The sequence below is a fragment of the Lutzomyia longipalpis genome, chromosome 4 (assembly GCF_024334085.1).
Source record: "Lutzomyia longipalpis isolate SR_M1_2022 chromosome 4, ASM2433408v1".
Taxonomy (NCBI): domain Eukaryota; kingdom Metazoa; phylum Arthropoda; class Insecta; order Diptera; family Psychodidae; genus Lutzomyia; species Lutzomyia longipalpis.
The window spans coordinates 23,304,705-23,329,222 of record NC_074710.1 but is presented as its reverse complement, the minus strand read 5'-3'; the positions used below and the strand labels follow the sequence as shown (position 1 = coordinate 23,329,222).

At 35.3% G+C, this 24,518-nt stretch overlaps 8 protein-coding genes across 11 annotated transcripts in view; 4 read left to right on the top strand and 4 right to left on the bottom strand.

Annotated features, from left to right (window-relative positions):
- The window catches only part of LOC129794972 (mucin-2-like), an 826,140-nt gene extending 803,441 nt beyond the window's left edge, over positions 1-22,699 (top strand). The window contains exon 13 of the mRNA XM_055835924.1: positions 22,676-22,699. The gene's annotated coding sequence lies outside the window, so the exon portion shown is untranslated. The remainder of the gene's footprint in view (positions 1-22,675) is intronic.
- LOC129795035 (probable asparagine--tRNA ligase, mitochondrial) overlaps positions 1-24,518 on the bottom strand; it is a 1,173,171-nt gene that overhangs the window by 938,499 nt on the left and 210,154 nt on the right. The window lies entirely within an intron of this gene.
- Positions 25-11,755, top strand: LOC129795037 (E3 ubiquitin-protein ligase Kcmf1-like). 2 transcript variants are annotated; one of them, XM_055836052.1, is made up of 5 exons: positions 25-247; positions 5,217-5,641; positions 6,808-7,068; positions 8,224-8,561; positions 10,699-11,755. In XM_055836052.1, the coding sequence occupies exons 1-5, from the start codon at positions 232-234 to the stop codon at positions 11,060-11,062; spliced, it is 1,404 nt and encodes a 467-aa protein (XP_055692027.1). In that variant the 5' UTR covers positions 25-231; the 3' UTR covers positions 11,063-11,755. The 2 variants fall into 2 exon arrangements, with proteins under 2 accessions (XP_055692027.1, XP_055692025.1); XM_055836050.1 differs by lacking the exon at positions 25-247 and adding an exon at positions 5,031-5,141.
- Positions 2,702-4,838, bottom strand: LOC129795096 (uncharacterized). Its single transcript, XM_055836132.1, has 2 exons — positions 4,640-4,838; positions 2,702-3,593 (listed from the first exon to the last, which is right to left on the bottom strand). Exons 1-2 carry the CDS (start codon positions 4,652-4,654, stop codon positions 3,021-3,023), a joined length of 588 nt encoding a protein of 195 aa, XP_055692107.1. The 5' UTR covers positions 4,655-4,838; the 3' UTR covers positions 2,702-3,020.
- LOC129795043 (calcium uptake protein 3, mitochondrial) lies at positions 14,647-19,407 on the top strand. Of its 2 annotated transcripts, XM_055836058.1 has the most exons (9): positions 14,650-14,837; positions 14,913-15,153; positions 17,190-17,237; positions 17,319-17,401; positions 17,507-17,569; positions 17,752-17,817; positions 18,548-18,950; positions 19,022-19,179; positions 19,258-19,407. In XM_055836058.1, exons 1-9 carry the CDS (start codon positions 14,742-14,744, stop codon positions 19,330-19,332), a joined length of 1,233 nt encoding a protein of 410 aa, XP_055692033.1. In that variant the 5' UTR covers positions 14,650-14,741; the 3' UTR covers positions 19,333-19,407. The 2 variants fall into 2 exon arrangements, with proteins under 2 accessions (XP_055692034.1, XP_055692033.1); XM_055836059.1 differs by lacking the exon at positions 17,507-17,569 and having other exon boundaries at positions 14,647-14,837.
- LOC129794412 (sialic acid synthase) lies at positions 14,888-16,408 on the bottom strand. Its single transcript, XM_055835162.1, has 2 exons — positions 16,271-16,408; positions 14,888-16,209 (listed from the first exon to the last, which is right to left on the bottom strand). The coding sequence occupies exons 1-2, from the start codon at positions 16,406-16,408 to the stop codon at positions 15,175-15,177; spliced, it is 1,173 nt and encodes a 390-aa protein (XP_055691137.1). The 3' UTR covers positions 14,888-15,174.
- Positions 19,399-23,674, bottom strand: LOC129795111 (protein anon-73B1-like). 2 transcript variants are annotated; one of them, XM_055836152.1, is made up of 3 exons: positions 23,561-23,674; positions 19,800-19,988; positions 19,399-19,716 (listed from the first exon to the last, which is right to left on the bottom strand). In XM_055836152.1, exons 2-3 carry the CDS (start codon positions 19,974-19,976, stop codon positions 19,612-19,614), a joined length of 282 nt encoding a protein of 93 aa, XP_055692127.1. In that variant the 5' UTR covers positions 19,977-19,988; positions 23,561-23,674; the 3' UTR covers positions 19,399-19,611. The 2 variants fall into 2 exon arrangements, with proteins under 2 accessions (XP_055692127.1, XP_055692128.1); XM_055836153.1 differs by lacking the exon at positions 23,561-23,674 and adding an exon at positions 22,192-22,297.
- On the top strand, positions 22,360-23,541 carry LOC129795088 (L-xylulose reductase). The gene is given in 4 exon segments (XM_055836124.1): positions 22,360-22,526; positions 22,593-22,702; positions 22,705-22,853; positions 22,923-23,541. Coding segments are annotated over 4 exon segments (735 nt in total). The 5' UTR covers positions 22,360-22,474; the 3' UTR covers positions 23,347-23,541.

Genomic DNA, 24,518 nt, shown 5'->3' with positions numbered 1-24,518 from the left:
GAAAATTCGATTATCGAAAAAATTGTCACACAGCTTCGAAATTTGTTGTGTTGGTGTGTGAAATTTTTGCGACAAGAGTGTGAAAAATAAAATTGATTTAGGTGGCAGTGCAAGTGGGAAAATCGTGTAAAATTGTACGGAAAAGTACAAAGGAGTACCAGCCGTTGATGAAGCAACCGGAGTTCCTTCATTTTGCGGTGTAGACATTTGTAGAAAAGTTCAGTGAAAATAATGAGTCGCCATGAAGGTACGATTTGGGATGTTCGAATTATGTGTGTGCAAGGGAGATGGAATGCTTTTCGGAATTTCAAATCTCATTTCCCGCACCTTCTTTAAATTTTTCTCAACCACTTTTCCACCAATTTCCCCACCGGAATGGCATTCAGGAACCCCCGTGGGGGCTTCTTTGGTTCCCCCGGGGGGCATTTGGAGGCATTTCCCAATGTTCCGGATGGGTGTTTATGGTGAAAATTCATTGCGAAAAAAGCTTGTGTGTTTCAGCATGAAAATCGAGGACGATTGGACATTTTTTCTCGCCTTCTTTGTCATTTGACAGGAAAATGTGACGTTTCCCCCAAAGTCAGGGAAAATTTTCACATCACAGAGAAAAGCGTTTTTGCAGGTTCTATTTTTACGCACTAAGAAAATCTTCGCCTTCATGGGTTGCGTACGCACTGAGACAAATGCTCTGTGAATGAATGATCAAAAAACAGACTCACAAGGATTTTCCACGGCATTTCCCGTGCATCCGGACGCTCCTTGGCAGCCCCTCGAAAGAGAGAAAACAAATCAACCCCCGCAAAATTGACCCAATTTGACCACCCCCGTGGTTTTTTTTTTACAAGAACTTCAATTTAGAGAGAAAAACATCTCTCTGTGGGCAATTGTCAATGAATATTAATGAAGAGATTTCTCTTATAATGTCATCAGCCTCCTCTCACACGCTTGAAGGAGGATGGTGCGGATGAATTTTCCTAAGGAACGTGTGTGGGGAGGGAAATGCCAAAGACTTTTCATGACGCCGCAAAATTGAGGTCGTGAATAAGAAGAGAGAAAACGAGACGGATAACTTATTGGATTAAGTTTGCTCTTCCCATTGATTTGTTTTTCCCACAAATACCTTCAAGAAAAATTGGAGTTTTCCACGCGGAAAAGTCATCAAACTCTGTCAGAATGAAAAATTCTTTATAAATTTTCGAATAAGAAGTTTTGTTTTGTTTTTTTTTCTATGCTTACTGCGACGGTTGTTTTCTTTATTTTAGCTGTGATTCGAAGTTTTTTTTTTATTTAAAGAAGAATAAAAAAAAAACAATGATAATGCGCAAAATGTTAGAAGAGTTGGTATTTCATAATGTTTCGAACAGATTACGCGTTGTAATTTAATTTATTTCATGTGCAAATTGATCAAAATCTGTCAAACCGATTTCAATATGGCTGAATTTCGAAAAAAAATTGTATTGGCTAAACGGCTTGACCGATTTTCGAATATGGGATTTTGGGCCTTATTCGGCGACCAAGAAACCCTTGAAATTCGCTTGAAATTGTAGCCCTCGACGCGCTCGACTCACTATCAAGCAAATATTAACCTGCTCATAGAGTGAGTCGCCTTAGATTGCATAAACTGTAACGGCTGCCAAACGGCAACAAACCCTCAAATAGGCGAGAGAATACAAGAATCCTTAAGAGAGTATAGGAGAGCACTGTGAGAATAATTATATGAGAGAATTGTAGAGAGTGATTATGAGAGTAGAGTTAGTCGCAGTTCAGTCTTGGTCTAGAGTAGCTGATTGCTAAAAGTACTCTGCAGTTTAAGCTAAGACGAGGGTGGAGGTTACTGAGGGAGTTGATCAGAGCCCCTTTGTGGAGCCACTTAATGTAGAGCGCCACAAAATCTTGAAATTTCAGTACAAAAAAAGATTTTAATGGTTTCTTGGAAATAAAGAAATTCTTGAAATTCAGAGTTTTTTTTCTGAAATTTCAAGGATTTTAGGTCACTGAATAAGACTTATTGTTAGAAAGGTAGGTCAACTACACAAAAATGCTGTAAAGAAAAGAAATACATCAACAAAGAAGCAAAATCGCCAAACGAACATAGAAATACTGGAATGTGCTGCAAAAGGGCAATGAAAATTTTTTTAAAATGCGAACAATGACGTCATTAGTGCATTTTTGGTCCCTTTTTGGTGTGTGAAACATTCTTACCAAAGTTTCATCGTTAGGTTTTTTTTTGTTCACATTTTTGCGGGCTGTGTTTATGTCGGAATGACGTTCAGCTCGAAAAATTAAAATATGAAGAAGAAAACAAAATCATTAAGCTAACTGGCCTAAAGGAAATTTAAGCAAATTTTTGATTTCTAACGAGGACAGCTTGACTATTTTTTGTCATATTGAATAAAACTATTTTTATTTGTGAGAAAAAGATACAACGCAAACCCATAATTGAAGGAAGACGTCACAATTAATCCTTAAGACTTTCTTCTAAGCAATTTTCTTCTCATGTTTTTCAATTCTTTTTCTTTAGATTACAATAATCATTTCCCACAACCAATTTAGGGGAATCAATGGAAGTTTTCCTTGATTTCTGTTTTCAAAATGGCCGCTGTGTTACATTGAAAGGTTTTTGCGTGGAACGTTCACAGGTTTTCTATCAATTCAACCGCCATTTGCAAGAGAAACACTTTGGTTTAATAAAAAGAAGAAGTAATTTTTTATTGTCATTTATTTCAGTATTAAAAACATGACAAAAAAGGTTTTTATTCTTTTAAATAAAACTAAATTCACTGAATACACGAATTCTTTGGTTTTTCTGTGATTATTTAGAATTATACATTGAAATGATTGAAAGTTAAACATTAAAATGAAAATAAAAAGTTTTAAGATTTGAAAGAAAACAAATTCATTGGCTTGGTGGTACTTCAGGTTAATTCTAGCCAAAGGTTAAGCTCATTTCTTGACTTCAACAATCCTTCTTTTGAGCAACTTTGGGGTTTTCTTTCAAGTAATTCAGACTATTATCTTTTTTATAGTCTGTAGACAGTACGAGGTTCGTGCTGACGCGTTGGTTCTCCATGTGTCAGCATAATCTGATTGTGGTACTCATTGAAGGTCAGCCTCACATCCTCCTTGTAGTTTTGCGCCTTCATCCACACAAGACCAGCAATCTGTCTCCCCTGCAGATTTTTATCCTCAATAATCTCATAGATACTCTGCTCAATTGCATTTGCAATTTGACTCATGTCACTGGCAAAGTGAATCACACTGAACTTATCTTTGACGGATTTTGTGGCCAAACTTGCAAAAAACGGCTCCTGATTGATATTCAGGTGTGCAGCACACTGAAGGACATCCCTGTACTTTGTTTCCGCCTCCTCAAGCTTCACCTTCAATTGTTGAATCTCAATTCGACTCATAGCGAATCTTGCGAGGATTTGACGTGTTTGCCTCTTTAGCTCCTCATTCATCCTTCCGGTCACCTCTCTTCCCCTTACCCTCTCAAATAGATCCACTAGATCATTCAAAACGATCCACATGGCACTCATTATGGTGTGCATATACTCCTTTCGAACTTTGTACAGACCGTTATGCAAATAGGTCTGAAATTGAAGAAATTAAATATTTTGAGCTAGTCCCTGTCTTGAGTATGTGTTGGCAACTACCCCAGGAACCTCAGTTAACGCAAATCTGGTATCGATATTTCAGTTTTGAAAAAAATACCCGTTAGAAACACTAAAGTTTCTAAAATGAACTGTAAAAAACCTTTTCCATTTGCATTTTGCAACATTTCTTCCGAAACTATCTTTTGTCAAAAATTTTACCTTTGTCCGAGTTTTTCAGTCCCAGAAAGGAAATTAAATATTCTATTCCGGTACATTTTCCACAAAAAGATCCTCTTTTATTTGCTTTTAACCCCATTAAAATCTATCTAGTAGATCCTGAGAAAATCCTAAATTTGTGTTGAGTGTGACTGTCCTTACTAACAAAAGTTCCTCAGAATCAAGCTCAAATGTTTTTCAGTTAATTTTTTCTTATTGGAGGCTCATTAGACTTAAGATTTTTAATTTTGATATTATTTTTTTTAAAATAGGTTTAAGTTTTCATAAAAAAAAACTATTTTTTTTAATTTGGTTTAATCTTTTTAAGTTTCGGCTTGATTTTATTACTAGATTCTGTCTAGATTAGACTTGAATTCAAAAAAAAATCCTAAGATTAGTCAAAAAAAACTAAAGACTAAGACGATTTAAGAAACCAGGCACAGCTTAAAAAACAGGCTAAGGTAAAGTTATTTATAGTTAATTTCACCATAACTTTCGATTATTGCGTAGAATGAAACGAACCTCTCCCAAATTTTTATTTTAATTTTTTTTAACTAAAATATTTTTTTTATTTAAATTCAATTCAAATAGTCAATTTTAAATTTAAAAAAATCACGCCGATATTTAAAAAAAAAAAATCAAAATTTCATTAAAAAAATATTGCTTTTGCTCTAACATTTTTGAAAAAATTTTCACTGTTGCATTTTATTTGAGATTCACTTTCGAGCAGGTTAACATTCATTGATAAAAACGATCGCGATCTTCATCCCGTTCTTCCACTTTTTGTTAAATTAATCACGAATTATGTTAAAGGGTAGCAAACTTACGAAATATGACGACATCCTTGCTTCCTAATTCTTCAACTGCGATGAATCTCTGTCCGGCTTGAGGGGATATTCGTGAGGAAAAGAGAATTTTCCTGAAACACAAAATTCACTTGTTTGCACACCAAAAACGTTAATTTTCGCGACTTTTTGCCTTGTTCTTCCTTTCTGGGTTACGAGGAGTGTCCTGTAAGCACGGATATTGCTGGTTTTGTAAGGAATTTCCCTGGGAAATGTGAAAAATTGGATACTTGGGATACTTTTTCTCGTCTTGTCTGGACGTGTTGAAGGAAGTGGTTTTGAAATCCAATATGGCTGCCACCCTTTTTCTGCAATTGATAGGTTTTTTTGGGACAGTTGGGACACAAAATTGACAGTTAACTGTTTTTTTGAACTTTTCTTGGTTAGTTTTTCTTGTGAAGAATTTCTTTCTCTCTGATTTTTGTGAATTGAATAAAAAAATAAAAGGGAATCATGGGAATTGATTTTTCGACTGATATTCCACGTAATGAATTTCAAAAAAAGAGCGAAAATGTGTTTGCCTGGATGAGTAATGGAGGGATATTCTTTGTGTGTGCAGGTGTTAGTTGCGACTCATGCCTGAAAAGCAACTTCCGGGGTCGCCGCTATAAATGTCTCATCTGCTTCGACTACGATCTCTGTGCGAATTGCTATGAGGAGAATGCCACGAGTACCAGGCACTCTGCTGACCATCCGATGCAGTGCATCCTCACACGGTCCGACTTTGAGCTGTACTACGGTGGGGAGGTGCTGAGCCCGGAACAACCGCAGAGCTTCACGTGCCCGTACTGCAAGCGAATGGGGCTGAGTGATGTGGCACTCGTTGAGCACGTTGGGGCTGAGCATACGGACACGGGATTGGAGGTGGTGTGCCCCGTGTGTGCTGCCATACCCGGTGGGGATCCAAATCTTGTCACTGATGACTTTGCTGGCCATCTAACACTGGAACATCGTACCGGCCCACGAGATCTCATCGCTTTCCTCATATCCTTTTAGCAAATGACAAAAAAGAATTCTTTTATTTCAGGAACTTTCCTTCCACACACGGGGGCTGCTCCAAGGGGTGTTTATCTGAATAAAATTATTCGGATCTTCATAAATATTCGGAATATTGGCTAATATTCGGATGATTTGCCAGAGAAATCATCAAAATATTGATTTTTAGACTCTAAATGGCTCAGATTGAGAAATAGAAGCCTAAAAGAATACTTATTTCAAACCTTATAAGAACTAAATTCAAACCGAATAGTAATTTCACCCCTAATCATGCTAAATTCAAGCCTAAAAGAGTTTAAAAATGAAGCATAAAAATATTTTTTAAGCATAAAAAGGCAAAGATTGAGGAATAAAAGCTTAAATTCGTAAGAATCACAGCTAAGAATATACAAATTTATTGCCTAGAAAGAACAAAAAGTAGTAAAATCAAGCCTAAAAGCATTTGGTTTTCATCCCTAAAAAGGCAATCTCAAATCTCAAAAAGCTTTAAAAAATATTACATAATTAATGTCAAAAAAGGACTAAAATTGAAGTTTAAAAAGTAGTTATTTCAAGCTAAAGAGTTGAAAATGCAAGGCAGAAAGTAGTACATTTAACCCAAAAAAGGCTAAATTCAAGCCGATATTATATTTAGTTTTCAATCTCAATATTTCATATGATCGAGGAACAAAACTTATTTAAAAAAAAACTCATTAAAGCTTAAAAAAAGGACTAAATTCTAACCAAAAAGTAGTAAATTCAACCCAAAAAAGACTAAATTCAAACCAAAATTTCCTAAATACGTTTTTTGATTTTTTTCTGTTTTGAATTAATCGGTTTTTAGCAAATGATGTTCATGTGAAGTCAAATATTCAGATCTTCGGAAATATTCGAATGATTCGCTTAAAAAAAACAAAATATTCGCCAGATAAACACCCCTTGGGCTGCTCTCTCTCTCTGTCTGTCTCTCCGTATACATTGTAGAGATTACGTCCTCAAATTTGGCAAAGAGACAATCAACCTTCAAAGTTTATTGCTCACGTGAGGCTTAAATTGAGCTAATTTTAGTACCCACTACACACAAAAAAAAGAACAAAGAGAGCGCCCCCTTTTTGGTAGACTTTGGGGGGACTTTTTCTGTGCATTTGTTTCTTCCTTAACCGCTTTTCGTGCACGATGAACCATCAGCTATCCGTCATGGTGGCGTACGGCGTATCCCACACAGCGGAAGGGCCCTCAATGGACCCCGTCCAAGACGCTCAAATATGCACTTCAATTCATCCGGCGGCCTGTCTGCCATGTCCCCATCTGGGCGTGACAATGTTGATCCAATTGCTGAACTCCTGTCACAGCTCTCTGGTGTTCGGAGGGCACCACAAACGTCCCAGCTCCATCAGCTTCAAATGCAAATTCAACTTGAAAGGCAACAAGTTTCCGTAAGTTTACCTACAAAAAAATATTCTTTTTTTAATGATTTTTCAGGGGTGTATTTGAGGGTTTTTTTCAAATTTAATTTGGAAAGGCATTGAAAATAGATTTAAAAATGATTTGACATTACTCTTTTAACGTTTGAAGTTTTGTTTTTAACGTTAATGAATCTTTTATTTTTAAGATTGACGTTAATTTTCATAGTTTGACATTTCTTAAACTTTTGACGTTATTTTTTATTGTTTGACAATTCTTTTTAAACTTTTGACGTTTTTTCTGAGATCTGTCATTCGTTTTGATATTTGACATTTTTCTTTTAACGTTTGACATTAATTTTCAACATTCGACCGTTCTTTTTAATGCTTAACGTTCTTTTTCTATCACTTGTCTATAATTTTGACATCGGAAATTTCTTTGACGTTAATTTTTATCGTTTGACAATTCGTTTTAAATGCTCAACTTTTTTTGAGACTTGTCATTCATTTTGACATTTCTCCTTTAACGTTTCACGTTATTTTTAGATAGTTGACGATTTTTTTAACGTTGTTTTTCAACCACTTGTACATCGTTTTGACATCTGACGTTAATTATTATCATTTGACGATTTATTTTAAATTATAAACATTTCTTTTTGAGATTTATCATTCATTTTGACATTTTTTTTACATTTCTCTTCTAACGTTTGACGCTAATTTTTTCGATTGATGATTTGTTTTAAACGTTAAACGTTGTTTTTTTCCATTCCAATACTTGTCATGAATTTTGACATTTCTCTTACTTGACATTAACTTTCAACATTTGACGATTCTTTTTTAACGCTTAACGTTTCTCTTGTAATATTGGTCGTTTGTTTTAATGTCTGAACGTTCTCTCATAACGTTTAACGTTATTTTTGACAATTTGTTTTAAAAATTTGACATTTCTCTTCAAACTTTTGACATTATTTTTTTTATTTTTTTTTTCATTTAACGTTTAATTTCAATTTTTTCTGATTTTTTTGTAATTATTTTAACATAAAAATAATTTCAAGAAAAGCCTGAATCCTTTTAGGAGGATTTGCAGACCCCCAAAAAATCCTCCCTGACTACACTCCTGTCATCTTCGAAATTTCTTATTAATTTACTTCTCAACTTGATTTTTTTTCCTTGGGGCTCTTTTTGTAGGCAGCACGTGCCCACTTGGAGCGACTACCGCGGCGTCAGGCACATCCAGTGATCTCCTCATCGAGTACCACAAGCTCCAATGGACTGACTTCGTCGGGGGTTGGCGTTTCGGCGTCGTCGTCACAGCAGCCACCAACACAGGCTGGAATTACGGTGTCAACACTCAATGGGAGGGATGCCCCATTGGCGACTGCATCGCAACTTCTCACATCATCCACAGGAAGTGGAGCTGGTGCAGCCCAATCGGCTGGACAGTCGCAATTCCTGCTGGCGCGCTTCATGACGCCCACACTCGAGGAGGCTGAACAAGTTAATCTCGAACGAGAGAGGGCAGACAGGTTAGTTCGTTTGTTTCTTTGAAATGTTTAAGAATTATTTGAATTTGATCTTTTTTTCTGTTCAATTCTATTTAAATCCAATAAGACGATGAGAAATTTTTTTTCTGGACAGGGGTGTATTGAGGAAAAAAAATTCAAAAAGGGTGGTGAAAACATTTTTATTTTTGATAGAAAAGGAGCCTTCAAATGGATTACATTGAAAAACAAATATGCCTTAAAGGACGCGATTTATTAAGGTTTACCATATTGCATTAACCCTTGAAGGACCATCGTGGTCAATTTGACCTAAAAATAAAATTAAAAAAAATTATTTTATTTGTAAAGTCAAGAAGAAAATCAGAAAAATCTGAAAAAGGATTTATTTCGTGAATTATTTTGTTCAAAAACAAGTGATTTTCCAACGTATAGAGATGATGATAATTTTTCCGGGTTTTTCATCGGTTAAATTAGGGTTCTCACCCAGAAAAAAACTCATGTTTTCCGAAGCTTTCGGCTCACAATTTGGCAGAACGAGCTCACTACGTCAACAATTTTCATTCCAAAGAAAAAAAACGTGACGCACCCAGACTTAGGGAAAATTTCCTCACGCTTGAGCACTAAAGAACGGAGCCGAAAGCTCTGAAAAACGTGATTTTTTCTGTGTGAGAACCCCTATTTAATCGACGAAAAACACGGGAAATTATTGTTATTTTGTTTAGTCAGTAAATAGTGGGAACTGGAGTAAATTGAGTAAAAGAGCTCAATTTTACTTTTTATAAAAAAAATGTTTTTCATTTAGTTAACACTGGAGGACCAAACTGGTAATCGCTGCCAATTCGATTTTTTTTAACCGTCACAAATTAAAATCTTACCAACTTTTCTCGATAAATTCTATATCTAAGTGTAGGGCGCCTTCAAATGCGTCAAAAGAAAATCTGGAAAAACGTTTTCAAAGTTTGAGGTTAGAAAATCGTGTCCTCCAAGTGTTAACCCTTTCGCGTTTTTTTGTCATACATTAACCCAGTCAAAGAAAACATTCTGCCTGAAAAATGCCTGAAAAATTCGTTTATTGGATTAATATCCCGATAAAAGAGCGGATGTTTCAATATTTTTATATTTCACGTTGGACGCGAAAGGGTTAACCTTTATTTTATCAAATAGAAGCATCAAAAACTTTCCATGGTCAGCAGTTTTTTTCTTAATGAACTTTCAGATATTTTCCATGGAATTTCCAATGAATGATCAATAAATATTCCAATTTTTTTTGTTTTATCTTTGAAACGTTTTTTTTTTTTCCTTGAGGCTTTAAAAATTTTTAGAATGTAGGGTCCCTAATTCGTGCTCATCCCAAGTTTGAGCCCGATCGGACAACACACAGCTAAATTATCCGCAATTCACAATTACTGCATTGAAATAAAGAGAGATTTTCCATAGAGTTTCCTAGAAAATTTCAATGGATATTCCATGGATTTTCCACAATTTTTTTCCTATCAAGTCTTTTTATATCCCGAAAAATTCTTTAAAACTGGAAATTCAGTTTTTTTTTCAATTTGAAGTGATTTTTAAGCAATAAAAAGAGTTAAAAGATTAACCCTTTAACGTCCATTGGTTCATACGCTGACCCAAAGGTTCGATTTTGAAAATGTTGGGAGATCGGTCAAGTAATGATTATGCTGATTGAAACACGGGAAAGACCTTCATTATATTTTCTCAATTTATTTTCATGAGCGACGTTTCGAGGGCGTGGGTTTCCCTCTTCTTCGGGCAATGAAATGGCGGGAAAATAACGTCAATACAAAGTTTATCAATACACAGAACGTAAAGTCGATCCATGATCAATGACATGCAAAATGCAAACTCATGAACGTCGCTCATGAAAATAAATTGAGAAAATATAATGAAGGTCTTTCCCGTTTTTCAATCAGTATTTTGAAAATGTTTCATTTTGTATGGTTATTTTATGAATATTGAGTCCATATTAGTACAAAACTGTAACTTTACAATCCCTGATCATTTTATGATCACAAAAAGACATTCCCAAGGACTTTAGTCAGTTAAAATTTATTTTTAGTTTAATCAGCTCGCCTAGATTGTGTCTCGGACCTGAAAGGGTTAAAGTTGATAATTAAAATAAATTCTTATCCATTTAAATTTGCAGATCTCAGTTTGTCCAGGCACTAATGTTGTCCACCCTGGCAAATCTCGAGGCATTCACAGTGCCAGAGGAACAGACTCCCGCCGTGGTGGTGGCTGAGGAGACGCGAGAGGAGTCACCGCAGGAGGAGAAGAAGTCTGATGTACGTGGGGAGGATAGTGTGACAACAACAACAACAGAGCAGTCAATGCCACCGACACGTGGTGGTGGTGTACTGTCGACGAAACCAAAAACAGCAAAAAGTGTGCCAGCAAGTTTGAGTGCAGCCGGCCGGGGTAGGGCCACGGCGGCGGGTAAGTCGCGTGAAATGAAGACGAGTAGTACGTCGGTGTCGTCGAAGGAAGTTACCCCGGATTCTACTAGGTAGTGGTGTCTAGTGGGGACGAATTGTAGGCATTCAAATTGCTACGACGAACACCACAAAATTTATGCAAAACTATCAACTCTATCAAATAATTTTACCTAACATTTTACGACTAAATTGAAGTATAGTAATGAACAGAGAGAGAGAGAAAACAATTTTTTTGATTACATCGTAGAAGAAGCAGAAGCAGGAAAAAAGGAAAAAAAAGAAATAGAAAGGGAAGAATTTAAATTAAAATTGAGGTCTACGAGGTGAAAGAAAAAAAATCTACGACGGTGTGTATGTAAAAAAAAATGAAGGATAAATTTGAAATTAGAATTCTTACTAGGACATTTTTTGTCGATTTAAACAATGTATAAAATGATGATGATGAGATATTTGTAGCCCCGCTGAAACACATTAAATCCATCCGTTTTTCTTTTCTTTACAATTTTATCCCAAATTTTTCATTTTTATTCTGTAAATTTAAAATTTTCAGATTTTTGTTTCTTTTTTTTTTAAAATAATATTTATTAAAAAATTGAGAAGAAAAAAATGAAAATCAACCACCCTAACGAACCTTCTATACTTCTTAAAGAAAAAAAGAGAAAAATAATCATTGATTTGTAAAATATTGTAGTTTTTTAGTGTGAGATTGAGTGGAGAAAAAAAAAGGATTTATTATACCAATATAGAGATGATTTTTTAACACGTAAATTCAATGGAGTAATTCAATGGAACCATTGAAGGTGCGTCCCCACCCCCAGAATAAAATTGTTTTGCTCTTCGGTGGGATTTTTGGTGAAAATAAAAAAAAAATCCCCAATTGGTGTTTACGCCCAAAAAGTGAAAAACTTTCTTTAATAACAAAATCAGGAGGTTTAAACAAGAAGAAAATGTACTGGTAAGCTGACCAAGCTTACGAGAGCTGTGTTTCTTTCAGTGTACCAATTTTGTGACAGCAAACTAGAACGCGAATTAGATTAAAAACGCGCAAAGTCCGAAAAAGTTGAAAAGTCTTCCCCCAAGAAATCTTTAAAACGCCATATCTCGGGAACGGCTCCATAGATTTTCGAGCTTGGGCTATCGTTAGAAAGGTCTTAACCTCAACTATAACATAATAAAATATGAAGCAAATCGATAGTGGCATTTTCGAAATATTCGAGTTCGAAATTTTCGAAAATTTTGATTTTGACTTTAGCGTCTTTGCTGGTCATTTCTCGAAGTTGCAATGTTCTAGACATTTGTAGGGTTTCACAAAACCTTTCATTTGCGCTTGAGTTGATCAAAATCGGACTTGTAGAACCCGAGATATGACATGTCAAAGTTGGAGCTCAATATTTTCAAAATGGCAACATAAATTTTTAAAATTTTTTTTTATAAATAGATGTTATAGTAGGCTATAATATATCAAAAAATGAAGCAAATCGATAATGGCATTTTCGAGATATTCATCGAAAACTCATCGAAAATGTTGTTTTTGATTTTTGGCCCCATAGCGGTCGCTTTTAAAAACTTCGGATGTTCCAGAGAGTTGTAGGACTTGTTGAGAGCTTTGATTTGACCCCGGATTGATCAAAAACGGTCAAGCCGTTTTCGAGTTATGGTCGATTTTCGATGAAAAATTGTGACGGCCATATTGACTAAACGGCTTGACCGATTTTCGAAAATGAGATATCGTTGGAAAGGTATTGATGGCCCCTACAACATATAAAAATTTCAGACCTCTAGTTACAATAGCGGCTGAGATATAACGAAAACCAAATTTTGAGGTTATTCAAAATGGCGGTTGCGGGGGGGGGTAAAATTTGACGTCATAATCTGACGTCTTCCAGTCGACTTTTAAACTTTGCCGTTGACCGGAAGACTTTTTTGGCGCATACGTTTTTTGGAATGTGGGGACCCTAATTCGTGCTCATCCCAAGTTTGAGTCTGATCTGACGACTTTCGATTTTGCTCGGTACACAAAAGCTGTGTCTGAAAGAAACACAGCAAAAAATCCCCAATTGGTGTTTACGCCCAAAAAGTGAAAAACTTTCTTTAATAACAAAATCAGGAGGTTTAAACAAGAAGAAAAATTAGGATTAAAAATGCAAAAAATGTAGCAATGGATGCGCCAAAAAAAAAGTAATAATCATCACTCCCTTTCACCATGAAACAAAAAATTAATCGACTTGAAGAAATCTTCGCACTTAATGAATTTTTTCTCCTTAACTAAATTTTCCGAGGAAAAAACAAAGTTGACGTGAAAGGTTTAAGCGGAAAAAATAATCCATCTCTGTGATAATTTTTTTCACTTATAAAACAAAACAACAAAAGGCCACGCATGAGGAAGATGTTGCAGTGAGAGAGAGCGAGAGGGAAAAGAGGAATACCCACAGCCAAAAAGTAAAAGTTGGCACGTGAACAAAGAAATTATTTAAAAAATAAACAAAAAAAACGATGCAATTGGACTTTATTTAATCAATCCTTATTTAATGAAAAAAAAAGATTTAATTAAGAAAAAAAAAGAACTTATTTGACCGCAAGGATGATGTGAGAAAAAAGCAGAGAGCATAAAAAGCTTGTATACAATGTGATAAATCAAGATTGTATGAGAGAGAAAGAGAGAAATTGAGCAGTATAAGAAAAAAAAAGTTTTTCCTTCTTTCGCTTTGAATATTATAGTATGAAAAACAAGAAAAAAAAATAATTTAAAAATTTTCTTTCATTGAGTTTATCTTCCGGTGGAGAGACAGGTAAACCTCTATAAGAAAAAAAAATGAAACAATTGTATAGACGATAATCATGGGTGAAGTGTGGAGAAATGAGAGAGGACACGAAGAGGGATTGCGGATAAGGAAGAGAGACAAATGTGTAGTTAGAAATATATGCTCTATTATATCCTTTTAATTAATTAATATAAAACAAAATGCTTTTTATTTGTCCTGCTCGCCATTTTTTTTTTGAGAACTTTCCGGACTTTGGAAACTGTTTTGCGTCTTTTGCATTCACATGAAACAACACTGAAACATTCGATCTTTTCAATGGAAACATCACGATGTCTAAAACAAAAAGTCCTTCACCGAATCACAGGTTAGGATCGTCTTTCAGGCTGCATTACGACTTCAGAATGATGGGCTACAATTTTTACTTTTGGGATTGATAAGTAGGTCTACTTAAAAATCATCCCATTTTTTTTCTTATTTTGCTTTTTTTAAAATTGTTTTTATTTAATTCATATTTTTAATTCATTTTTCTAATTCATTTATAAGAAAAAAATTCATTTTTTTATTCAATTCTTTGTGAAGTTGCTCAACTCGTGGATTTTCTTCCTAAGGTTTTTGACTACATATTTCCTTGCGAACTGGATTTTTTTTAAAGAAACAATGAAGAAAAAAATAATAAAATATTTACATTCATCTGGCAGAATCATATGCTCAAGATCTGCAATGAGGAGTTCGCATTCAGTGATCAGCCGTCTGACGTTCACTGTGATTTAACGTTTCTGACTTTTTCAATAAAATTATTACGTTCTATCCTATCAAAGAATATCTATATAGTTCAACTCTGTTCTCACTAAAATCTGTTTGCTAAAGTGACCCCCTAAATCCACACCTGGACCTGCCATGATTCCCCCTAACCTCACATTAGGAAAAATCAGTGAAAATTGTCAATAAAGTAGCTCTTTTATTGTGAAAAAACTCAAAAATCTTCCACAAAAATGTGGAGAAAATTCTTCGCAGGTAGCACAGTGGTTGCTGCGAGTGTTACCCTGTGGAAGAGTAATGTGGTCAGGGCCGAAACAAGGAGGATGAAGGTAAATTCTGGATGGAAAATCATCTGCCTGGACAAATAAAATTCCCAAAATAATTTTTTTCTTAAATTAATTTAGCAAGAAAATTCCGTGAAGCTCACATCCCGCGAGAGGAGATTCATTAATTTTGCATCTGTTGAAATTGATGGACAGCTGTATATGACACCTCAGGATTTCCTGGATTCCGTCGTTGAGCAGGAACCCCGTCCGAGGTTGAAGAGGAAATCTCTGGGATTGACTGAGACGGGATTTGTGAAGGATGTTACACCATCCCTCAATAAGGGATCCTCTCAGCTCTTCCGGAATCTCATGGATAAAGGTAATTTTTTAAGGGAGGTGGTTATAGGAAGTCACTTTCCTGAATGGGCGTGTCAGCTTCTACGGGTTTTGTGAGTTTCCTCCCTAAAATCTGTTCAAAATCTTCCGGAGGAATTCCTTTTGGATGAGAAACTTTTATGGTCAGATCGTTTTCTGTTAGTTCCTCACCGGAAGTTATATTCCGCGCATAAACGAGGGATTTTCCCAACTTCCTGTAGCATTCTTCCTCACATTTAAGGAGCTTCCTCTCATTTTCCCCGATTAGGGCTGATTTTAGCGGCTCTCGATCCTCTTCCGGAAGTACTTCCAGATGATCCAAAAGACTTGCTAATTCCTCGAAAGTATTTAGCGTAGCTCCCTGATTTTGCTTGTTGAGGTATTCCTCCACTTTTCTCACATTCTTGACAAGTCTGGTCATTTCCGGAGGTTCCAGGGAACACTTGTGGTCAGATCCTTGGAGATTCTTATCCAGGGTAAAGTGTCTCTCGAGAATTGAAGCTCCCATCGCGACAGCTACCACAGATACCAATCCATTCAGTTCATGCCCAGAGTAGCCAATTACAGCCTTTGGGAATTTCTCCTGGAATCCCTTGATGTGCTGAAGATTAACGTCCTGCACTTCCGTTGGGTAGGAGGAGACACAATGCAGAAGCCCAAAAGCTCTTCCCTGCATTGTGGAGTAAATTCTCTCAATAACTCCATCATTTTGCATCCCTGTCGAGATGATTAGTGGCCTTCTGGCATCACGAGCTTTCCGGATTAGTGGGAAATTGTTCGCATCCCCTGAACCAATCTTCACAAAAGCCACACCCATGTCCAGCAATTCCTCCAGGGCAACTTCATCCATTGCTGAAACCCCAAAAATTATCCCAACTTCCTCCTCGGAGAATCTCTTCAACTCCCGGAAGTCACTTTGTGAGAACTCCAAGAACATTTTGTGCTCCCCGTAAGTGGCTCCAAATGAATTTAGGGAGCTGTAGGGCCTCCCCAGGGCAGCCTTGGTGAATTTTGCCGGAAGATGAGATCGTTGGAACTTGACACAGTCCACGCCACATTCCTGAAATTTTTTATTTTTGACTCCAAAATTGGGTGAAGAAGCCCGAAGAAAAACGTCTCACCTTTGCCTGAAGGATCATCTTCTTTGCAGTTTCGAGATCTCCCTGATGATTCTGCCCAATTTCAGCAATAATAAAACAAGGATGCCCCTTCCCAATAATTCTATTTGAAATCTCAAAAAATACCGAAGATTCAGCCATTTTTTCCAAATCACAAATTGATCTTTAAAATCTTGTCCAAGAAACTAAATAATTCGGTTAATTTGTGGAGGAAATCAGGGCAGAATTTAGGGGAATTTTAACGTGGAACCAACAGTTCCTACCAAGAAATGTTGGAGCTTGATTAATTCGATTAATTAAAGTAATCGTTTGATCGTATAATATCAAATTAGGATTTTTTTTTAACTTTCACGAAGTTTCTTCACAAAAGTGTCTAGAAGAAAAGTCAATTTTCAACTAAAATTCTTGAAATTTCGCATAAAAGATTCTTAAATTCATCCTTTAACCGAATTTATTCGAATTTTATGAAAATTAAAATTTTTATGCCGTTTTCAAGCGCTCAATGTCAAATGTTAGAATGAGTAAAAGTTTTGAAATGAAACGTCAAACGTTAGAAAAAGAACCAAAGAAATGATGTCATATTTTTTAAAAATTCCTGGAATTTTCAATATGTAAATTGTAATGCTAAAAGGAATTAACACGTGAAAGAAATAAACGTAAGATGTAATAATAAACGTCAAGTTTAAAAAAAAACGTTAAACATTAAAAATAATATGTCAAAGGCTAGAAAAAATGTCAAATAATAGAAAAAAGGTCGAGCGTTAAAGTAAATAAATTCAAATGTTAAAATAAACGTTAAACAAACTGTTAGAAACGGAATTTCAAATGATATATTGTAATTACAATAAAAAAAAATAAAAAATAAAGAAATTCAAACATGAAATTACAAAGAATTATTCAGAATATTCTTTTCTTCTCTTAGGCATAATTTCTTACACGGAATACCTTTTTCTTCTCTCCATTTTAACGAGTAAGTTGATCCTAACCTATAATTCTACAATTTTAGTTCCATTTTCCTTAAAAAAAATGTCTTTTTTCTTTTGTTTTAAAGAACCTCATTCTGCTTTTCGAATTGCCTTCAACATGTTCGATACAGATGGCAATCAACGTGTTGATAAACATGAATTTCTTGTGGTAAGTCAATTCACAACAATTCCACAAAGTAATTTTATTTGTTTATTCTTTGAAATTTTAGTTTTTGAATTATTCTTTATTTTCAATTTATTTTTAATTATTTAGATACGCGAACTTTTTGGGGGTTCTCTCAAAAATAGAGAACTCGATGCTGAAACAAAGAAAAATGTAGGTTTTGTTTTTACCCGATGAATTTCCTTTCGATTTTCCTTTTCTTATTATTATTTCTCTTAACAAGTTTTCTTTCCTGGTGTTTTATTTATTAACCTTTGGTTTCTTTCTCATTCTTTTACCTTTAAAATCGTCATTTTATTCTCTCTATTGTGCAATGAATTCCTTCAATTTTGCAGATGGAACGGATTTTTAGCTATGCTTGGAAAGAAAAGCGAGGCATTGGGGCTGACAAGGAGCAAACAGTGAGGCATTTTTTCAATATTTAACCATAAAATTTTCTTTTTCAAAGTTTTCTAAAAATACAAAAATTACATTTCTAACGTTTCAAAGGGGCTTGCTCATCGATTTTGTATAAGATATTTACATTTTTGTTGTTTTAAGAGTGAATTTTTTGTGTTTTTTGAGGCTTTGAAGTTTCCAAGTGATTGTTTTTCTTTTCCTTACAAGGAAAAAGGGTTTTTCTTTATTTATTTTAATGTTTTTCATTCGTTCAATTTTATTTTAATGAGGCTACATTTTTAAAGAATTTTAAGTTTTTAAAGTCCGATAAAGACAAGAAAAAATTAATCACAAAATATCATCTTTTAACCTCAAAATCTACAGAAAATAACCTCAAAAACTAAATTTTAATTGCATGTTTTAAATGATTTACAATCATTACAAGCCGACAAAAATATCAGGAATAACAAATTCTGACAAAATAAATTGATCCTTTTTTATTAATTCGGCCATTCTTGACTAATTAGAGATACCACCATAACCTCAATTTTTACCAAAATTTCATCAAATAATTAAAATAATTGAACAAGATGAAGATCTTATGCTCAAAAACCAAAATAGATGAAAAAACAATCCTTTATTAATGAATCCGGCCAATTCTGACAAATTAACCATCCCTAACCTCACTTTTCATCTAATTTCCGTCAAAAATCATAAAATTTTGTCATAAAATCACAAAAAAAAACGTTTCAGGAAGCCGCAATAGCGCAAGATGAAGGCCTTCTTAGGCGCAATAAGATCGATACAACGCTTCAAGTTCACTTTTTCGGTCCGAAAGGCAATAAAGATCTCCACTATGAGGGTTTCTACAAATTCATGGATGATCTACAGACCGAAGTGCTCGAATTGGAGTTCAATGAGTTCTCCAAGGGCAAGCCCGTGATTTCTGAAATGGATTTTGCAAAGATCCTCCTTCGCTACACCTATTTGGACTTTGATGATCATGACAAATTCCTCGATCGTGTTCTCGATCGCGTTGAAGAGAAGGGCATTACGTTCAAGGAGTTCAGGGATTTTTGTCAGTTTCTCAATAATCTCGAGGACTTTAGTATTGCCATGCGAATGTACACGTTGGCCGATCGAGCAATTTCAAAGGGTAATAAAAAGGACTTTAACTGATTCCTTGAATTTTAAAGGTTATTTGAAGGAGAATTTTCTCGTTTTTAGATGAATTTTCGAGAGCTGTAAAAATTTGTACTGGATTCACGCTCACACCGCACATTGTAAAGACAGTTTTTGCTATTTTTGACGATGATGGCGATGGCTTGCTTTCCTACAAGGAGTTCATTGCCATCATGAAGGATCGCCTACATCGAGGATGCAAGGTAGCTGATCCGAAGAAATTGGCCCCAAAAGCCTTCAAAAATTAATTTCTTGACCTTTTTCATTGATTTCTTCGGCAGACAGTGCAACAATCCGAAGGATGGGAAGCCTTCAAGCAGTGTCTGAAGAATGAACTGAGACAGCAACGCCTCTAAAATACCTCAAATTCAAATTTTAATGCATTTCTTCGCTTAAAACTTTCTCCTAAAAAATCTAGTCTCTTTCAGATCTTCCACAAATTCTTGAACTTTATTTTGTTGAATTGTTCGTTTTGTTTTATAATACTTTCATCCAGACATTTAATCAGTGTTTTAATCAATAAATTCATTACAAAAAAAACATCACAAACTTGCCTTTTAGTGTAGAAAAGCAAAAGTAAAAAAAGAAAAATCACAGAAAAGGAAGAAAAAGAAAAGAAAAGAGAAGAAAGAAAACTATTTGCGTTTCTTCTTTTCCTGCTTTCGCCGCTGATGATGCCGCTGTTTGGGATCATTTTGTGGCGTTGAGTGCTCAGAACTCGTATCATCGCTCTCATCGAGCTAAACGCATAGGAATATTTGCAAATAGAAAACATTTAGAATGAAATAAAGTTGTTTTGAAAAAAAAAAAAAGAAAAACTAACCTTTCGATTTTTGACGTCCCATCCATTGAAGCACTTCATGAAGGATGAGGGAAGGAAGATGATTGTCGTGAGACAAATCACCTGGAATGTGGCACTTAAGTACAATCCAATGCGGATGGCCTTATTCAGGAAGTCCTCTGAGGGTCCAAGAGCGAAATCTGCGTCTACTGTCGCCATGTTTTTTCTAACCTAAAACAAAAATTCAAAAATTTCATTTCAAGACGTTCTGTAAGGCATTGAAAGGCATTACGTTATTTTAGAGCAATTTATTGAAAGAACAGTAATAGATAGAAAGATAGGAATCATTGAAACACGGAATTTCGCGGAAAAAAATCTGACCGCCATTTTGCTTTATTGTTTTGAAAGGTGCCATTTTGGATTCTTGAAAAGACGAAAGATCCAATAACAAGTGTTTTACAATTGTTAAACTTAACAAAAATAAGATGATTCTCAGTCAATACACATAGCTTGATAAGTTTAAAACAGACAAAATTTTAACTATTTAAATAAATTATTATAAAAATTTAATCAAAATGTTCTAAAAGGCAGATTTTCCTTAGATGATTTTAAACTTTCTTTATGAAATGCATAGAAATCAACTCATAAAGATTAAAATAATACAAGGTTAACCCTACATGACAGTTGAAGAAGAAGACGTCAAAATGGTCAAGATACAAAATACAAAATTAAGATGAAAAAATTCAGCGGCCATCTTGAAAAATATCGAGAAACACGTAGGATGTATTTTCGATCTTAGAACAGGTAGAGATTTGAAATTTGGTTATATTACAAAGAATATCCGTTTCCCAGGCTTGCTATTTCATTGAAAATAACTAGCGGCCATCTTGGAAATTGAAAAATATTAATTTATACTGTGTCAGCGCTGTTTTTTTTAATTTTTAAATGTTTTCAAACACTTTTAAGAATATTCCTCAAAATTACTTAACCCATTAAGGACCAGCACTCACTTTTCTAAGCAAAAGATTTAAGATTTTCATTGAATTTTCCTATAGACAAGATTCTTTACAAATTCTAGCCGGATGTGACTTTTTAGATCAACATTCGATCATGGAAAATAGGATATTTTGCAAAAAGGATGCGATTTTTCTGTAATTACATAACCTATACACATTTTTGGCTAAACTTTTTTATCTGGGAGTAAAATTGCGGAAAATTCTGAAAATTTTTAAATATTTCTACAAAGAAATCTTATTAGGCACAATCGTAGCTCTCGGAATATATACAAAGGATTGACCATGATTCTTTCTAGGAGATCCGTTAGAGGCCAAAATAGGTTTTCTCCGGGAGTTGAATATCTCGTCAAAAAAAACGTCAAAAAACGAGACAAGTCTACAAAAATTATACAAAAATAAAAACATTTGCAAAATTACAAGGAGATCTATGTGCGAGAACTAATGGATTAATAGACCTGATGAAAGACATAAATAAATTCGAAATGTCAGATAAATTATAGGCAGGTATGGTATATACAAGAAGCAGATGTTTCATTAAGAAAATCAAAAGAAAATAGCCCAAACATTTTTATTAAAAAAAAACGTCATTTAATAACTTAACACTTGGAGGACCCAACATTTGGCACAACGCGGAGGATCAAATTGGTAATAACTACCAGCTGATAAAATATGCTCAATAATTAATTATTAATCAGTTTATTGAACAAGGATCGAAAGTTTCACTAATTCTTGATCTTCTTCATGCATTCCTGCACCTAATTACTAAATATTTAATTGAGAAAATCGTCACTGAAAAAAAATTACGTCGAATCGATGCAAAATTGCCAATTCAAACGACTTTTTTAGCTGCAATTTTGCTTAATTTATTATTGCGCCTAATTCATCACAAACTTTGATTCTTCAAGTACCTTTTTAGTCATTTCCGGCAATAAAATTAGTCCACATTAATTATTTTTGACTGAGGAAAAGTGAACAAGAGTACTTTATTTGGGAAATATGAGGAAACATAACCTCAAAACCATGGCTAAAATGTATGGGATTTTGACTGGTAATGAGTGCCAATTTGATCCTCCACGTTGGATTCTGACTTTGACCTCAATTATCTTCCAAAAAGAAAGCTTTTCTCGGGATTTTCTTTCTGCAATCTTAAAGTAATTAAAATTTCCTACACATACATGCTAAATTCATTGAGATAGGTCCAATAGATTTTATTTTGTGATGATTTTAAGGTTCTAATTGGCAGCAAGTACCAGTAAAGTCCTCCGAGTGTTAAAAAAAAATATATATTTATCAAATGACAGGAAGGGTTAGAAAATTTCTTCAAAGAGCAAAACATCCCCCTAATCCACCCCCTGCCCAATTAGCTCTCTTTTTTCGGGCATCCATCCACACTAAATGCGATGCGGTGAAGTACATACTTCGAGGTCACATTGAATCTATGACGATTTACATTGATAACGCCGCTTTATCTCCTTCGTGGCCACAGAAAGTCATCTCAACTGTTTGATTTTACTTTTATTTTGGCTTTTTAGCTTTTTCTTTGTGCGCAACATTCAGCGATTGGGTGCTGTTCACAATCACACCAACACTCCGACCAATTTATTGTTTCCCGCTGTGAAGCTCTGGTGGGGATTTGGAGCTAAAACAGACTTCACAACAACACAGTACTTGTGCGGAAGTTGCCGGTTTGGTGCGCCGAAAATGGAGGTATCACTGAAGAATCGAATTATCCTCGTGACGGGAGCTGGTCAAGGTTTGCAGAGGGATCCTCTGAAGTTCCTCTGAGAGGATGTTTTTTGCATTCAAATTGTTTTTCTAGGGATTGGCAATGAACTGTGCAAACGCTTAGCAACTGCTGGATGTCACGTCATTGCTGTTTCACGTTCTGTGGCTCCACTGCAGTACTCTGCGTTGATACCACTGCTTATCCGGAAATTGAGACAATCTCCGTGGATTTGAGCGATTGGGCGTCAACACGGACGCGTTTGCAGCACATCAAGAAGGTCGATGGGGTTGTCAATAATGCTGGAATTGCCATCATTAAGCCCTTTGAGGAGCTCACAGAGGAGGATTTCGACAAGTAGGGAGAATAACCCTTTGAGGCCCACAGGAAGTCCAATTTTTCTCAACATTTGTTCCCTCCCCGCAGAACTTTCTCCGTGAACACGAAGGCAGTCTTCAATGTTTCCCAAATGATGGCCCCGCGGATGCCCAGTGTTGGTGGGAGTATTGTCAATGTCTCCTCATTGGCCTCACTTCGCTCCTTCCAGGGACACGCTGTCTACTCGGCCAGCAAGGCAGCTGTGGACTCAATCACACGAAGCCTCGCCCTGGAACTTGGTCCACGGAATATTCGCGTAAATAGCGTCAATCCCACCGTGATTCTCACGCGTATGGGACGTGAAAATTGGAGTGATCCATCAAAGGCAAAACCCCTCCTGGACAACATTCCACTTCACAGATTTGGGGAAGTTTCCGAGGTTGTGGACACAATTATTTACCTCCTCAGTGACAAATCTTCCTTCATGACGGGACACAGTTTACCCCTCGAAGGGGGCTACTGTGCCTGCTAAGCTCCTCCCCAACAAGACAATTCTTCCCCTTAACTCTCCCCCAGAAGGATCTTCCTGACGTCCGGAAGTCCTTATTTTCCACCCATTCCCAAACAAACTAAAACATCACCCAAATATTTCGGTCAAAACAACCAATTTCTTGTACAATTTTCCGGGGTTTTTCACAATAAATTACAAAAGGATAAAGTAAAGAAAGTTTTTGTGCAAAATGTACCTGAATTTGGTGGAATTTTCCTGGAAATTTTGATGAAATTCTTCGAAAAAACAAAGCTGGGCCTCCTTGTTGTTTTTCAGTGATTCACATTTGAAAGGTTTCTAAGCTGGTGGATGGTCCATTCAATGGTTTTAACAGGGACGGCGCTAGGGGAAAACTTTATTTTACCTGTGTTTCTTTCATACACTGTGTGTGTACCAGGGCCCTGGTGTAAAGCCTTGTGCAGTACAATTTTATGCTTTTACACCGGCGCCCCTGGCTCATGGAGGCGGAAATATTTTGAACTAAACTATCTTCTTTGAAACGCTGAAACTATTGAAACATATACCCACCAAAAAAACACAATATGACATTTCCGCGGAAAGTCGTTGGAAAATTCCATCAAATTAAATATTTTATTTTTATGAAATAAAATTATAAATAAATTGAACGTAAATTAATTAATAAGTAATAATATCCCATCTCAAGTGCCAGAATTTCCATTTTTAGACATTACGGGAGAATTAGGGGGGAAAATTCAAAGAATTCTGGTAAATTTTTTGGTCACTTTTGTTTTCTAATAATGAAGTGATTCTTATATGTTCTGGCGGTTCTGACTACAAGAATTTTTATCTCTTGATTTCATCCCAAAGAGTCAGAACTTCCATATTCTCGACAATCAGATGTTCTTAATGAAAAAATTGTTTTTTTTTTAAGTTAGATTTGAGGTCACTTTACAGTACCACTTTCTTTTCCATTCACCCAATAATTCTTTAGACGAATAAAATCATTCCAAAATCAAGAATCAATCCTTTTTTTCTCCACAAATATATACTAATTATTCTTAAAGCGTTCTTTTCTTCTTCAAAATATCTTTTAAAAAAATCTTTATTAGAACAAAATCATTCTAAAATCAAGAATAAATTCCATTTTTTCGCGTTTCTTAAAGCGTTCTTTTTTTCATCAAAATATCTTTAAA